Source organism: Oncorhynchus mykiss, chromosome 11, assembly GCF_013265735.2.
Source record: "Oncorhynchus mykiss isolate Arlee chromosome 11, USDA_OmykA_1.1, whole genome shotgun sequence".
In the NCBI taxonomy this organism is placed as follows: domain Eukaryota; kingdom Metazoa; phylum Chordata; class Actinopteri; order Salmoniformes; family Salmonidae; genus Oncorhynchus; species Oncorhynchus mykiss.
Window position 1 is genome coordinate 11,950,868 of NC_048575.1, and position 14,592 is coordinate 11,965,459.

At 42.7% G+C, this 14,592-nt stretch overlaps 1 protein-coding gene across 2 annotated transcripts in view; it reads right to left on the reverse strand.

The window, feature by feature from the left end:
- Positions 1-145: 145 nt before the first annotated feature.
- The window catches only part of LOC100136701 (sodium channel protein type 4 subunit alpha), a 210,328-nt gene continuing 195,881 nt past the window's right edge, over positions 146-14,592 (reverse strand). For both annotated transcript variants that reach the window (XM_036934870.1, XM_036934869.1), the window contains 6 exons: positions 14,074-14,346; positions 12,427-12,480; positions 12,063-12,200; positions 11,860-11,964; positions 11,135-11,405; positions 146-3,082 (listed from right to left, as the gene is read on the reverse strand). In XM_036934870.1, coding sequence (XP_036790765.1) covers positions 1,830-3,082; positions 11,135-11,405; positions 11,860-11,964; positions 12,063-12,200; positions 12,427-12,480; positions 14,074-14,346 — 2,094 coding nt within the window. In that variant the 3' untranslated portion in view covers positions 146-1,829. The remainder of the gene's footprint in view (positions 3,083-11,134; positions 11,406-11,859; positions 11,965-12,062; positions 12,201-12,426; positions 12,481-14,073; positions 14,347-14,592) is intronic.

The following is a 14,592-nucleotide window of genomic DNA, read 5'->3' on the forward strand; positions in this document are numbered from 1 at the left end:
TCATTACTTCCATGTCACCAGAAAAGCTCAATCGCGCACAGTTATTATATTATAACAGTAAAAGTATTTGAAAGAAAATAATATTTGAACCTGGGTCTGCCACATAAATGACTCTGAAATCAAAAGAATAATCAGTGATATTGTAGGCTCTCTTTTATTTCACAGGAGGTCGTTATCTTATATACAGAGGCATGTGTTTGCAAAGTACAAAAAATATTTTAACTTAAAGTACTAAAATGTATTTATAAATAATATTTACTGCAATGTGGGCATTACTGAGGCACTGCATTGTGGTTGAGCAGTGAGACATGTAAAGCCATTATCTACTGACTGCTGAGAAGATGCCTGTTGTAGGCTACTGCATTTATGACAGTTTATAAGAATGGAGAGAGAAAAAAACATTTTCTGTTCATGTCTTGGATGTTATTATGATGAAGCAGCTCTTGTTATGATGAAAACAGTACATTTATGACAGAGATGTGTCGAGTTGACTTTTCACCATGATGTTTTTGTGTAAAAATGTCCCCCCCTAACAACAAATAGGACCGCTCCCGAGTTCTAAACATTTTCCCCAATGTTCCCGATAAAAAGCATGCAATCAGAAATCTCTTTAGAAAAGTCCCCCGTAGACACTGATAAATAGCAGTGTGATCCCAGTCACTCATCCATGGCATCTAATGGGGCAACGATGTGGGTAGAGAAACAGGACAGGGGTACTGTATATACCAGGCACACACTGGATCTATTGCTACAGAAAACAGCCCTTCAACACACCTGCAACCATAACATGAATATATACAGTATATCATATTAAAGTTGAGCGGTGTCTTTTTTATTATTATTCTAGTCGAATAGAAACTATATGTGCCGGTATCAGACCTACAGTGGAGAGTAGTCTATGGGTAACCAAGAGAAGCTGAATGGCCTGTAGAGCAAACCAAAAAAATGCTGTACAAACGTTTACACTTTTATCTGTAAAATAATTCATTAAAAGTATCTTAACCATGAGATGTAGGTTTGATTGTCACATACTGATCTTGGTTACTGAATTGCTTCTTAGCTTTGTGTAACTAAGACCAGATCGTTATGAATGAAAAATGAACTAATATGCAGGGAGCCCGGGATATTTTGACATGTAAATGCAAGAGAAAAAAATGCTTAAAACAGTTCAAATACAGCGTTTTTTAATGTGAAAAGTTATTACCTGCCCGTTCGTCTTGTTACAGTGTGGAAGTATTCCCTTTCATGGTAAGCGACTCCAATTCAGAAGAGGCCATGTTTTTTTTTCTTACTCTAAAAATATCAAAAATAGTAATAATTGTACTGCTATGAAAGACTGGCAACATCAACAAAGTTATACTTACTACGAAAAATTGTATCCCTTTGTTTTTTTCTCCCACATCTCACAGTTATAAAACTGTTGATCATAAGGAATCACACCAATAATAATAAGACCTTTAATGAACTCATACGGTCAGGCATTCTTTGTAAATACTGATAAACTGTATTTCTTTTAGTCTAATAAATGATTATTACATCAGTGATATAATTGTTGTGACCCTGCAGAGGTTATTCATGCATATTAACTGTGAAGCAAACTTGACATGAGCAGGGTCAATGATCATCTAGGATTTACACACGCCCCCTTTGTGTACTCCCACAAAGCATGTTCACCAAAAATAAACAAATAATTTGCCTTTTCTCTATGAAAACCCCTAGCAGAACCACATGTACTAAACCAGGGTAATTTGAGCTATTTTACATTCGGTAAACAACAACAACAACAACAAAAAATGTAAAAGAGAAAAAAAAGCATTTCCTAGTCGCTGTTACAGAAATGTCTCACGGTCTCTGTCGGGGGCAAGGCAATGTTCGCTTAGGTCACTGTTCCTGGACTGTTTGAGAATTAAAACTTGGAAAAGTTCACTAGTCGCCCGTGTGACGCTGTCGTAAGACGGTGGAGAGGAGGTGGAGGACAGGGTCTCCATCAGCTCCATCTCAGGCCCCCCGTAGTGCTCCTTGATCATGGAGGCTATGAGGCCCTCTTTCTCCGGGGCGGTGACCCTCTTGTCCGTGGAGCTTTGCGTCAGATTGATCTGCATTGATCTGTACATGAAGGAGGCTTGCTTCATCTGCCTCCGCAACAGGTGCCGGCGGTAGCACCTCTGGATGACTGCTGCGGACATGTCCTCCTGTTTTCGCCTCAGCGTGGTGGTGATGGGCTCGTAGGAGATCTTGGATGGGTTGGCCATCATGAACTTCTCCTCCATTTGCTGCTTAAGAGCGTCCATCTCGCCCGACTCGCCCAACACACGCTTGGTGAAGGCAAACAGAATGTCCAGGCAGTGGATCTTGTCTCCACTGACCATGGGCAGGTCCATGGAGATCAGCTTAATCTTGTTAGGCTTGCCAATGCGCAGTGGCTCCGACAGTGTGTTGGCAAAGTCTGACAGCTTGGCGTACTCGATGAACTGCGTGGCCTCTGGGTCGAACTTCTCCCACACCTCATAGAACATCTCGAAGTCATCCTCACTCAGCGGCTCGGTGCTCTCCTCGGTGGCCACGCTGAAGTTCTCCAGGATGATGGCGATGTACATGTTGACCACAATGAGGAAGGAGATGATGATATAGGTGACAAAGAAGGTGATGCCCACTGAGGGGTTGCCACAGTTGCCCCGGGCGTTGGTGCCTGTGTGGACGAGGTTGGGGTTGCACTCTTCCGGGGAGTTGTTGAGGATGGGGCTGAGCAGGCCGTCCCAGCCCGCTGACGTGGTGATCTGGAATAGGCAGATCATACTGTTGCCGAACGTCTCGAAGTTGAACATGTCGTCGATGCCAGCCTGCTTCTTGACATAGGCAAAGTTGGCCATGCCAAAGATGGCGTATATGAACATGACCAGAAAGAGCAGGAGGCCGATGTTGAATAGGGCGGGAAGGGACATCATTAAGGCAAAGAGTAAGGTCCTTATTCCTTTGGCTCCACGGATTAGTCGAAGTACTCGTCCGATCCTGGCCAATCGAATGACTCGGAACAGTGTCGGCGACACAAAGTACTTCTCTATGATGTCAGCGAGAACGATACCTGGAAGATAGGGGGAAAAACATGAGATCTCTGTACTTCTAATTAGACCATCATTAACAGTAAGGCTAGCTCTTTCCCACACTACGCACGCAATATCATATGGAATTAGATTGACTATTGGTAACCAGGAGTAAATTAGGCTGAAGGACAGAGTCTCACTGCTATCACCAATACGCTTCCTTCTCCTTCATGTCAATTCTAGCTTCCCCAAACCCATTTACCAATGAGCTCATGATAAAGGCTTCCACTATTACTGGGTCTGCCTGCCTTCAAATGACATTCAAGTTGCCTCCAATCCCTCTCACCTCCACGACCACTTTACCATCTGTCCCTGATTTGTGACCCTCCTCTCCCATGGACCAGGAAGGTCACACCTGAGTTATTGATTGTGGAGAGGGGTTGGGGATCACCCTTTGGAGCCATACATTAAGCCCCCAACCCCCCACCAACCACAACCCTCTGATGCAGCACTTCAATCATGCCCAAATCACCCCCGCTGACAACCCTGATTGCTACAATTACCTTCACCTCAACAGAGGCATCCTTGCCCACGCATGTAATTTAGCATGGGGACGGATACTTAGATTCAATCTATATGTTAGCCCTTTGGTTTGTTTTAGTTCCCCATTAGGGCCATGCAGAACATACATGTGCCTCTGATTCATCAGATAAAAGCCCCACTTACTATCAATGACTTGATTGACATGATAGATAACCTTGCCAAATGGATACAAAATCTTGGATGCCAGAGGTGATGGCCAAGGTATATTGCAAAACACAATTACGGTTCTGAAATGTGTTCTTCAGGTATGACTTATTGTTTAGAACTAAACAGCAATCTTATCCAGAGCGACTTACAGTAGTTCCCTCTAAGCTGCACGCGTGTGCGGGTAGTAGCCCTGACACTATCGAGTAGACTGCCTTGCAGGAATATCAGCCCCCCGAGAGAAGCACGAAATTGAATTTCACTCAACTTTCTAGAGCCGTGTTCACCAACTGGTCGATCTCCAACGCATTCCTAGTCGATCACTAAACATTTCTGTAAAACTGTTGGCAGTAGGTGCACCCGATTCAGCTACCCTGTGAGATTTCAAAACGTTTAAAACCATGACTAGAGAGAGGCTGTCAACGAATAAAGCAATGAGATGCTGTTTTTATGAGTGAGTTCATGTTTAAGTTCTTACTCAGCATTGTCAACACTTTGTATCCAACACTTCTTTCTATAAACCATAAAATGCACGTTCTTCCTATTTCCACTCAGCGCTACAACAAGCACTGCAGCATTAATGAATAAGTCGGAAAGTGTCTCTATAGACTTGCGCTGTTGTTATTATTACCATTTGGGTCTTTTTTAATATCGAGGAACATTTCACTTTCTCTGTTCATCGGAGTAATAACATGAATTTGTGCGTGAGGCAGAAATAATGCGGTGCTAATCGAGTTTTGCCATCAGCTGGAAGACGGTGTCCCTTTTTGGTCAGTGTCAGTGGAGGAAAGGGAGAGTAGGGATGTTAAGAGGTGGACCCTCAGTCTGCTGCTCTCTCCCTACGCTGAGACTGACCATCAGATGCAGGCACCATCAGCTCAGTAAAAGAAAAATACAATTATTTAAAGGTATGCTCACTCAGCTGTGATTCACAAGTAATACATCAATGGATCTATTACTGGCGTGATCATATAGCCTACCTCAACTTTAAAAATGGCCTGAACAACATGTTGCATTGGCAGGGCAATTCAAGCAAACCCAATATGCTGTGATAATGTATTGGGCCTATGGCTTACTGTACAAACATCATTGTTACAGTACTGTTTTTAATTGGTTAATGTTGCATAGGCTTACATTTTTTAAGTCATGTTAATAAAACATCAGAGCGGGAGATCTCGGCTTGCATTTTGACTCAAAGTGATCGAATTAACGCAACAGTAGCCACGTTCAATGCAACAAAACAAAACAAACTATACAAGAGATTTTGTTGTAGGCAGAAAGCATCGGAGTAGGATTTTATTGCATTGACATGTACTACTCAGCCCGTACTCTACCGAGACCGGTGCGGCATAAACAATCAGAGCTACAGTAGGCCTATATGCAAGTAGACAATTGCCATACATGGATCTGTGCAATTTATTTTGAACTGGACTGTGTTCACAGCATGAACGGTTGTGAGTAGATACGCTTGTTTTGAGATAAAAGCGAGACCTGCATGTAGCCACTTCATATCCTTTGCTACTTCGTGAGTTATTAGCTCAGTTATAGATAATTTATAGTCAGCAATAGGAGAGTGATTGCTTCCTACAAGAGCAGAAAATGTGTACATTTCTCTTTGAAAAGAGAGTCAGGTAAAGGGTTAATTTTTGTCTTAAAGGGGCAGTGTTGTATTTTGGATAAGCTAAGTAGCCAATAGCCAGAGGGAAGCATAATTTGTCTGATTCTCTGTAATAATGGTATGGTAAAATGTATGCATTTTATTTTGTAAAGTGATTTATTGCATTAAGCAACACAACAACATTTTCAGTCACCTCCTTGTCCGAAGGACGAGTGGATAAACAGGTTAAGGTCAAGCCCTGCATGTTTTTTTTTCAAAGGTCTCATGGAATGTAGGCCTACATTGAACACCACACATTGGCTGCTACTGTAGACAGACTAGCTATTTCCATGTTAAAATGTTATGTGATGCATTTTCATTGTTCTTTTATGGTAAGCCACTCTGGTAGGCCTCCATTATGATCAAATAGACACAGTAGCCTACACGGCCACAGTAAAACTGTAACTTAAAGCGGGTACAGCCTCAGTGTTCACAGTAAACGCAAGCTGGAAGTTGCACAGAATTTTCATAACGTTCAAGTTTGCACTCAACAGACCTAAATTTTGCTCAGTGATAAAAAAAAATGAGAGGGAACATTGCCCATAACCCTAGCGTTTGCAAGCACCCAGGCACTAAAACTGAGCTACATGGGTAATCTGTCAATATAATATTTATTGGTCAATTTGAAGGTCCCAAGCTAAATGTCATTATCTGTGTATGAGCCAGCTAGTGACTTGGAATGCCTTGCTTATAGGCAAACAACCAAGGTCATGAGTTCAACTGTATCACCCAAGGATGTTGACCTGCCACAGCGGCATTAGCCGAGAACTGCAGTGCCTTCGGAAAGTATTCAGACCCCTTGACTTTTTCCACATTTTGTTCTATAACAGCCTTTTAAAATCGATTAAAATAAAAAACTCCTCATCAATCTACACACAATATCCCATAATGACGAAGTGAAAACAGGTTTTTAGAAATTTTAGCAGACAAAATTAAATATAAAAACAAAAATACCTTATTTACATAAGTATTCAGACCCTTTGCTATGAAACTCTAAATTGAGCTCAGGTGCATCCTGTTTCCACTGATCATCCTTGAGATGTTTCTACAATTTGATTGGAGTCCACCTGTGGTAAATTCAATTGACTGGACATGATTTGGAAAGGCACATACCTGTCTATATAAGGTCCCACAGTTGACAGTGCACGTCAGAGCAAAAACCAAGCCATATGGTCGAAGGAATAGTTCGTAGAGCTCAGAGACAGGATTGTGTCGAGGCACAGATTTGGGAAAGGGTACCAAAACATTTCTGCAGCATTGAAGGTCCGCAAGAACACAGTGGCCTGCATCATTCTTAAATGGAAGAAGTTTGGAACCACCAAGACTCTTCCTAGAGTGGCCAAACTGAGCAATCAGGGGAGAAGGGCCTTGGTCAGGCAGGTGACCAAGTACCTGATGGTCACTCTGACAGAGCTCTAGAGTTCTGTGGAGATGAAAAAACCTTCCAGAAGGACGACCATCTCTGCATCACTCCACCAATCATGCCTTTATGGTAGAGTGGCCAGGCGGAAGCCACTCCTCAGTAAAATGTCAGTCCACTTGGAATTTGCAAAAAGGCACCTAAAAGACTCTCAAACCATGAGAAACAAGATTCTCTGGTCAGATGAAACTAAGATTGAACTCTTTAGCCTGAATGCCAAGCATCACGTCTGTAGGACACCTGGCACAATCCCTACCGTGAGGCATGGTGGTGGCAGCATCATGCTGTGGGGATGTTTTTCAGCGGCAGGGACTGGGAGACTAGTCAGGAGGGAGGCAAAGATGTACGGAGCAAAGTACAGAGAGATCCTTGATGAAAACCTGCTCCAGAGCTCTCTGGACCTCAGTCTGGGGCGACGGTTCACCTTTCAACAGGAAAATGACCCTAAGCACACAGCCAAGACAAAGCAGGAGTGGGTTCGGGACAAGTCTCTGAATGTCCTTGAGTGGTCCAACCAGAGCCCGGATTTGAACCTGATCGAACATCTCTGGAGAGACCTGAAAATAGCTGTGCTATCCTCTCAACCTGACGGAGCTTGAGTATCTCCAGAGAAGAATGGTAGAAACTCCCCAAATACACGTGTGCCAAGCTTGTAGCATCATACCCAAGAAGACTCGAGGCTGTAATCTCTGCCATAGGTGCTTCAACAAAGTACTGAGTAAAGGATCTAAATACTTATGTAAATGTGATATTTACGTTTTTTAAACATTTCTAAAAACGTGTTTTTGCTTTTTCATTATGGGGTATTGTGTGTAGATTGAGGAGGAAAGAAAACTATTTAATCAACTTTAGAATAAGGCTGTAACATATCAAAATATGGAAAAAATGAAGGGGTCTGAATACTTTCCGAATGCACTGTACATACCGATAGCCATACATAAGCTACATATAGCAACCATATTTCAGTATAACTGCCAGTTAACTTCTTGGATATAGCACTATTTTAATATTTGGATGAAAAACATTCCCGTTTTAAAGAAGATATTTTGTCACGAAAAGATGCTCGACTATGCATATAATTGACAGCTTTGGAAAGAAAACACTCTTACGTTTCCAAAACTGCAAAGATATTGTCTGTGAGTGCCACAGAACTGATGTTACAGAAAAAAAACAGATAAAAATCCAATCAGGAAGTGCCGCATTTTTTGAAACCGCCTCATGGCAATGACTCCTTATATGGCTGTGAAGGAGCTAGGAGTCTTACGTTTTCCACATTTTCCCCAAGGTGTCTGCAGCATTGTGATGTATTTGTAGGCATATCATTGGAAGATTGACCATAAGAGACTACATCTACCAGGTGGTCGCATGGTGTCCTCCGTCGCAATTATTGCGTAATCTCCAGCTGCAGTATTTTTCAGTTTTCTTCTGATGAGAAGGCAACTGCCACCACTGATAGATTTTTTTTTTACATTTTTTTTTATTTCACCTTTATTTAACCAGGTAGGCAAGTTGAGAACAAGTTCTCATTTACAATTGCGACCTGGCCAAGATAAAGCAAAGCTGTTCGACACATACAACGACACAGAGTTACACATGGAGTAAAACAAACATACAGTCAATAATACAGTATAAACAAGGCTATATACGATGTGAGCAAATGAGGTGAGATAAGGGAGGTAAAGGCAAAAAGGCCATGGTGGCAAAGTAAATACAATATAACAAGTAAAACACTGGAATGGTAGATTTGCAATGGGAGAATGTGCAAAGTAGAAATAAAAATAAGGGGGTGCAAAGGAGCAAAATAAATAAATTAATTAAATACAGTAGGGAAAGAGGTAGTTGTTTGGGCTAAATTATAGGTGGGCTATGTACAGGTGCAGTAATCTGTGAGCTGCTCTGACAGTTGGTGCTTAAAGCTAGTGAGGGAGATAAGTGTTTCCAGTTTCAGAGATTTTTGTAGTTCGTTCCAGTCATTGGCAGCAGAGAACTGGAAGGAGAGGCGGCCAAAGAAAGAATTGGTTTTGGGGGTGACTAGAGAGATATACCTGCTGGAGCGTGTGCTACAGGTGGGAAATGCAATGGTGACCAGCGAGCTGAGATAAGGGGGGACTTTACCTAGCAGGGTCTTGTAGATGACATGGAGCCAGTGGGTTTGGCGACGAGTATGAAGCGAGGGCCAGCCAACGAGAGCGTACAGGTCGCAATGGTGGGTAGTATATGGGGCTTTGGTGACAAAACGGATTGCACTGTGATAGACTGCATCCAATTTGTTGAGTAGGGTATTGGATGCTATTTTGTAAATGACATCACCAAAGTCGAGGATTGGTAGGATGGTCAGTTTTACAAGGGTATGTTTGGCAGCATGAGTGAAGGATGCTTTGTTGTGAAATAGGAAGCCAATTCTAGATTTAACTTTGGATTGGGGGTGTTTGATATGGGTCTGGAAGGAGAGTTTACAGTCTAACCAGACACCTAAGTATTTGTAGTTGGCCATGTATTCTAAGTCAGAGCCGTCCAGAGTAGTAATGTTGGACAGGCGGGTAGGTACAGGTAGCGATCGGTTGAAGAGCATGCATTTAGTTTGACTTGTATTTAAGAGCAATTGGGGGCCACGGAAGGAGAGTTGTATGGCATTGAAGCTTGCCTGGAGGGTTGTTAACACAGTGTCCAAAGAAGGGCCAGAAGTATACAGAATGGTGTCGTCTGCGTAGAGGTGGATCAGAGACTCACCAGCAGCAAGAGCGACCTCATTGATGTATACAGAGAAGAGAGTCGGTCCAAGAATTGAACCCTGTGGCCCCCATAGAGACTGCCAGAGGTCCGGACAGCAGACCCTCCGATTTGACACACTGAACTCTATCAGAGAAGTAGTTGGTGAACCAGGCGAGGCAATCATTTGAGAAACCAAGGCTGTCGAGTCTGCCGATGAGGATGTGGTGATTGACAGAGTCGAAAGCCTTGGCCAGATCAATGAATACGGCTGCACAGTAATGTTTCTTATCGATGGCGGTTAAGATATCGTTTAGGACCTTGAGCGTGGCTGAGGTGCACCCATGACCAGCTCTGAAACCAGATTGCATAGCAGAGAAGGTATGGTGAGATTCGAAATGGTCGGTAATCTGTTTGTTGACTTGGCTTTCGAAGACCTTAGAAAGGCATGGTAGGATAGATATAGATATAGATTATCGAATAGATATGTGAAAAACACCTTGAGGATTGATTATAAACAACGTTTGCCATATTTCTGTCGATATTATGGAGCTAATTTGGAAAAAAGTTTGGCGTTGTAAGTGACTGCATTTTCCGGTGTTTTTCTTAGCCAAACGTGATGAACAAAACGGAGCTATTTCGTCTACACAAATAATCTTTTTGGAAAAAATGAACATTTGCTATCTAACTAAGAGTCTCGTCATTGAAAACATCCGAAGTTCTTCAAAAGGTAAATGATTTTATTTGAATGCTTTTCTTGTTTTTGTGAAAATGTTGCCTGCTGAATGCTAAGCTTAATGCTATGCTAGGCTGTCAATACTCTTACACAAATGCTTGTGTAGCTTTGGTTGAAAAGCGTATTTTGAACATCTGCGATGACAGTGTTGTTAACAAAAGGCTAAGCTTGTGTTTGAATATATTTATTTCATTTCATTTGCGATTTTCATGAATAGGAAAAGTTGCGTTATGGTAATGAGCTTGAGGCTATGATTACGCTCCCGGATACGGGATTGCTCGACGCTAGAGGTTAACAGACCCATGCAATTACATCGCAATGAGCATCATTGAAAACCCCTGATTATTTATGACATTTTTTGGTACTTTTGACCTTTTTTCTCCCCAATTGGTAGTTACAGTTATTTCCCATCACTGCAACTCCCGTATGGACTCGGGAGAGGCGGCTGTCGAGAGCCATGTGTCCTCCAAAATACGTTACCCTGCCAAGCCGCACTGCTTCTTGACACACTGCTCGCTTAACCAGGAAGCCAGCCGCACCAATGTGTCGGCGGAAACACCGTACAGTTGGCGACCCAATTCAATTTGCATGCGCCCGGCTCGCCATAAGGACTCGCTAGAGCGCGATGGGACAAGGACGGCCTAACCCGGACGACGCTGGGCCAATTGTGCACCGCCTCATTGATCTCACAGCCAGCTGCGACACAGCCTGGGATCAAACCTGGGTCTGTAGTGACACCTCTAGCACTGCGATGCAGTGCCTTAGACCGCTACGCCACTTGGGAGGCAGACCCCTGATTAATTAAGCCCAAGCAACAAACTCACCAACGATGGAGAGGATGACCACTACAAAGTCGAAGATGTTCCAGCCAATGGTGAAGAAGTAGCAGCGTAGCGCCACGATCTTGATGAGGCACTCGCAGGAGAAGATGATGATGAAGGCCAGGTTGATTTTGTTGAGTATGTACTCCATGCGGGCCGGCTGCTCGTCCGTCTCCACCATCATGGTAATCATGTTGAGCAGGATGAGGACCATGATGATGATGTCGAATGCCTGCTTTCCCACCAGGTCGAAGAAGAAGCCCTGTACTTGGTTCTGGGAGAAGAGAGGTAGTGAGTAATAGGTGTTATTTTGAAACGCAAGAGGCTTATGCACTAAGGTGAAGAAAATTGAAAGAATAGGAAACTTTTTTAAGGTTTGAACTTTTGTTATATATATTTTTTTTAACTATCCTGCCCAATACTTCGCCCAGTACTTTTTTTTAAACATATTTTTATTTCACCTTTATTTAACCAGGTAAGCTAGTTGAGAACAAGTTGTTATTTACAACTAATTTACAACTATCCCTATAAGATCCAGAAATACCAGTCATTGGAACACAAGAGGCTTATAGGGCAAAGAAAATAAAATGAATAGTTCCCTTTTTGGGGGGTTTTAACTTATTTTCTACTTATCTGGCATGTTATCAAAAATAAGCTAAAAGTTCCAAAAACGTGAACTATCCCTTTAATTAGATCAAGAAAATAGGGTTCAATTAGCTCCAGCTCACCAATGGCCTTGGAATTGGTTTCTGAGGCTTTTTAGACCCTAGCTTCTTCATGGCATTGTAGTACTTTTTCTGTTCCTCTGTCATGAAGATGTCTTGCCCACCTAAGTAAAGAGACATCCCTTTTCTGTTATTTTCACTGTGAAAATAACCCACTTTTTTAAAAGCTCATGGCATTTGTTGGCCATGATGGTTTTGATACTTATCTTTCGTTTCTGCTGGTTGAAGTTGTCGATGATGACACCAATGAAGAGGTTAAGGGTGAAGAAGGAGCCAAAGATGATGAAAATGACGAAGTATAGGTACATGTACATGTTGACCTCTCTGATAGGCTGTTCGTCCACCTAGTGCAGCCAGAGAAAAAACATGTTAGGACAATACACCGTTCAGCTACATACGTTATTCTGGTAAATGTTATGGTGGTATTACATCAAGGCATGATTATGACAACAACAAATATTTTCAAATGTCAAGTCATTTTTAAGACAGTCTTATATAGGCTTTATGATGGAATATTAAAATGTTAAAATCATGTTATACAAAACAAGTACATTGACGTGTAATACTTACAGCACGAGAATCCACTGCTGCATACATGATCTCCATCCAGCCTTTGAATGTAGCCTTGTAACAAAGGACATGAACGTCAATGAGCATGTGCCACTATCAACTTCAATGAGCATGTGCCACCATCAACTTCAATGAGCATGTGCCACTATCAACTTCAATGAGCATGTGCCACCATCAACTTCAATGAGCATGTGCCACTATCAACTTCAATGAGCATGTGCCACCATCAACTTCAATGAGCATGTGCCACTATCAACTTCAATGAGCATGTGCCACCATCAACTTCAATGAGCATGTGCCACCATTACATTCAATGACATGTGCCACCATAAACTTCAATGACATGTTCCACTATCAACTTCAATGAGCATGTGCCACCATCAACTTCAATGAGCATGTGCCACCATAAACTTCAATAACATGTGCCACTATCAACTTCAATGAGCATGTGCCACCATCAACTTCAATGAGCATGTGCCACCATCAACTTCAATGACATGTGCCACTATCAACTTCAATGAGCATGTGCCACCATCAACTTCAATTACATGCGCCACCATCAACTTCAATGACATGTGCCACCAACTTCAATGAGCATGTGTCACCATCAACTTCAATGACATGTGCCACTATCAACTTCAATGAGCATGTGCCACCATCAACTTCAATGAGCATGTGCCACTATCAACTTCAATGAGCATGTGCCACTATCAACTTCAATGAGCATGTGCCACCATCAACTTCAATGAGCATGTGCCACCATCAACTTCAATGAGCATGTGCCACTATCAACTTCAATGAGCATGTGCCACCATCAACTTCAATGAGCATGTGCCACCATCAACTTCAATGAGCATGCACCACTATCATCACTATATAAAGGCATACATAGGAACATTATTTTAAAATGCAAACGATATATGCTTGTATTTCTATATGACCCCCTTCAAAAAACAAAAACATACAGTCTCTACAAAATAAATACTGGCCATGTGCCATGTTAGAGCTGAGATGTTATGAATGGCAGTGGAAAGGATTTATATGTGCTTCCTCCTGACCGCATGGAGTGTCTTTCTAGACGGAGGAAGAAGGAGAGTGAGCGGGGTGCCCTACTTCATCACAAGTGAGTTCTTATCAGCCAGAAATCACGGTGGTGGGTCTTTTCGCCTTGGTTACGGGTTATTATTGGCTTTTGTGAATGACTGAGGGCCAGACTGTTTCCAGATGCAAATGGGGGAAGTTAGAATGAAGGGAAATCACAAGAAGGTGATGGAAAGGAGCTAAGTGAATTGTTGCTAGGCACCCACACCAACTAAGTTAAAGCGAAGAATGAAGTGCATGCACTTGCCATTACAGAGAATGTTGTGCATTTAGCAGTGATGGAGGCCATTATAAAGAATGTTGTGCTTTTAGCAGCGATGGAGGCAGAGAATGTTGTGCATTTAGCAGCGATGGAGGCCATTACAGAGAATAACATTCTCTGTAATGGCCTCCATCGCTGCTAAAAGTAAAAGCTTGCGACTTGTTGATCGATTCGGGGATCTCTGGACAGACATGGTGGGCAACGTAAAAAAGTATGAGCGAGGAAAGAACGTCTCAAACTGTGAGAAAAACTAAAAGGAAAGGGGAAAAAAAAGTCCAACTCACAACTTGTAAGAGGGCAAGGTAACCAGCGCCCACGTTGTCGAAGTTGACCTTAACTCTGGTCCAGTAGAACTGCGTGTCATTCATGGCCCGGCAGTCGGTCTTGTTGTTGACCATGGACACATTGTGGATGTAGCCCGTCTGGTTGACGCAGCGTCCGTACTTTCCGGCGAACAGATTGACCCCCATGATGCTGAAGATGAGCCAGAAGATCAGGCACACCAGCAGTACGTTCATGATGGACGGGATGGCGCCGATCAGGGCGTTTACCACAACCTGTCGCCATGGAAACACACACGTCAAGCGTCCATCTGCCCCATTCTGCTTTCACATGACACACTCCATACATGATGCCAGTAACTTAATCAGAGAAACTCATACCAGTGTGCACGTGCTTGTGGTTCACTTACTCTAAGTGCTTGCCCAACGCCCCCCCCCCCCCCCAAAACACGAAGTATATATACATTTCAAACTATTCAAACACACTTTGTAGAATAATCCCACCACCTTAAAAACATCACA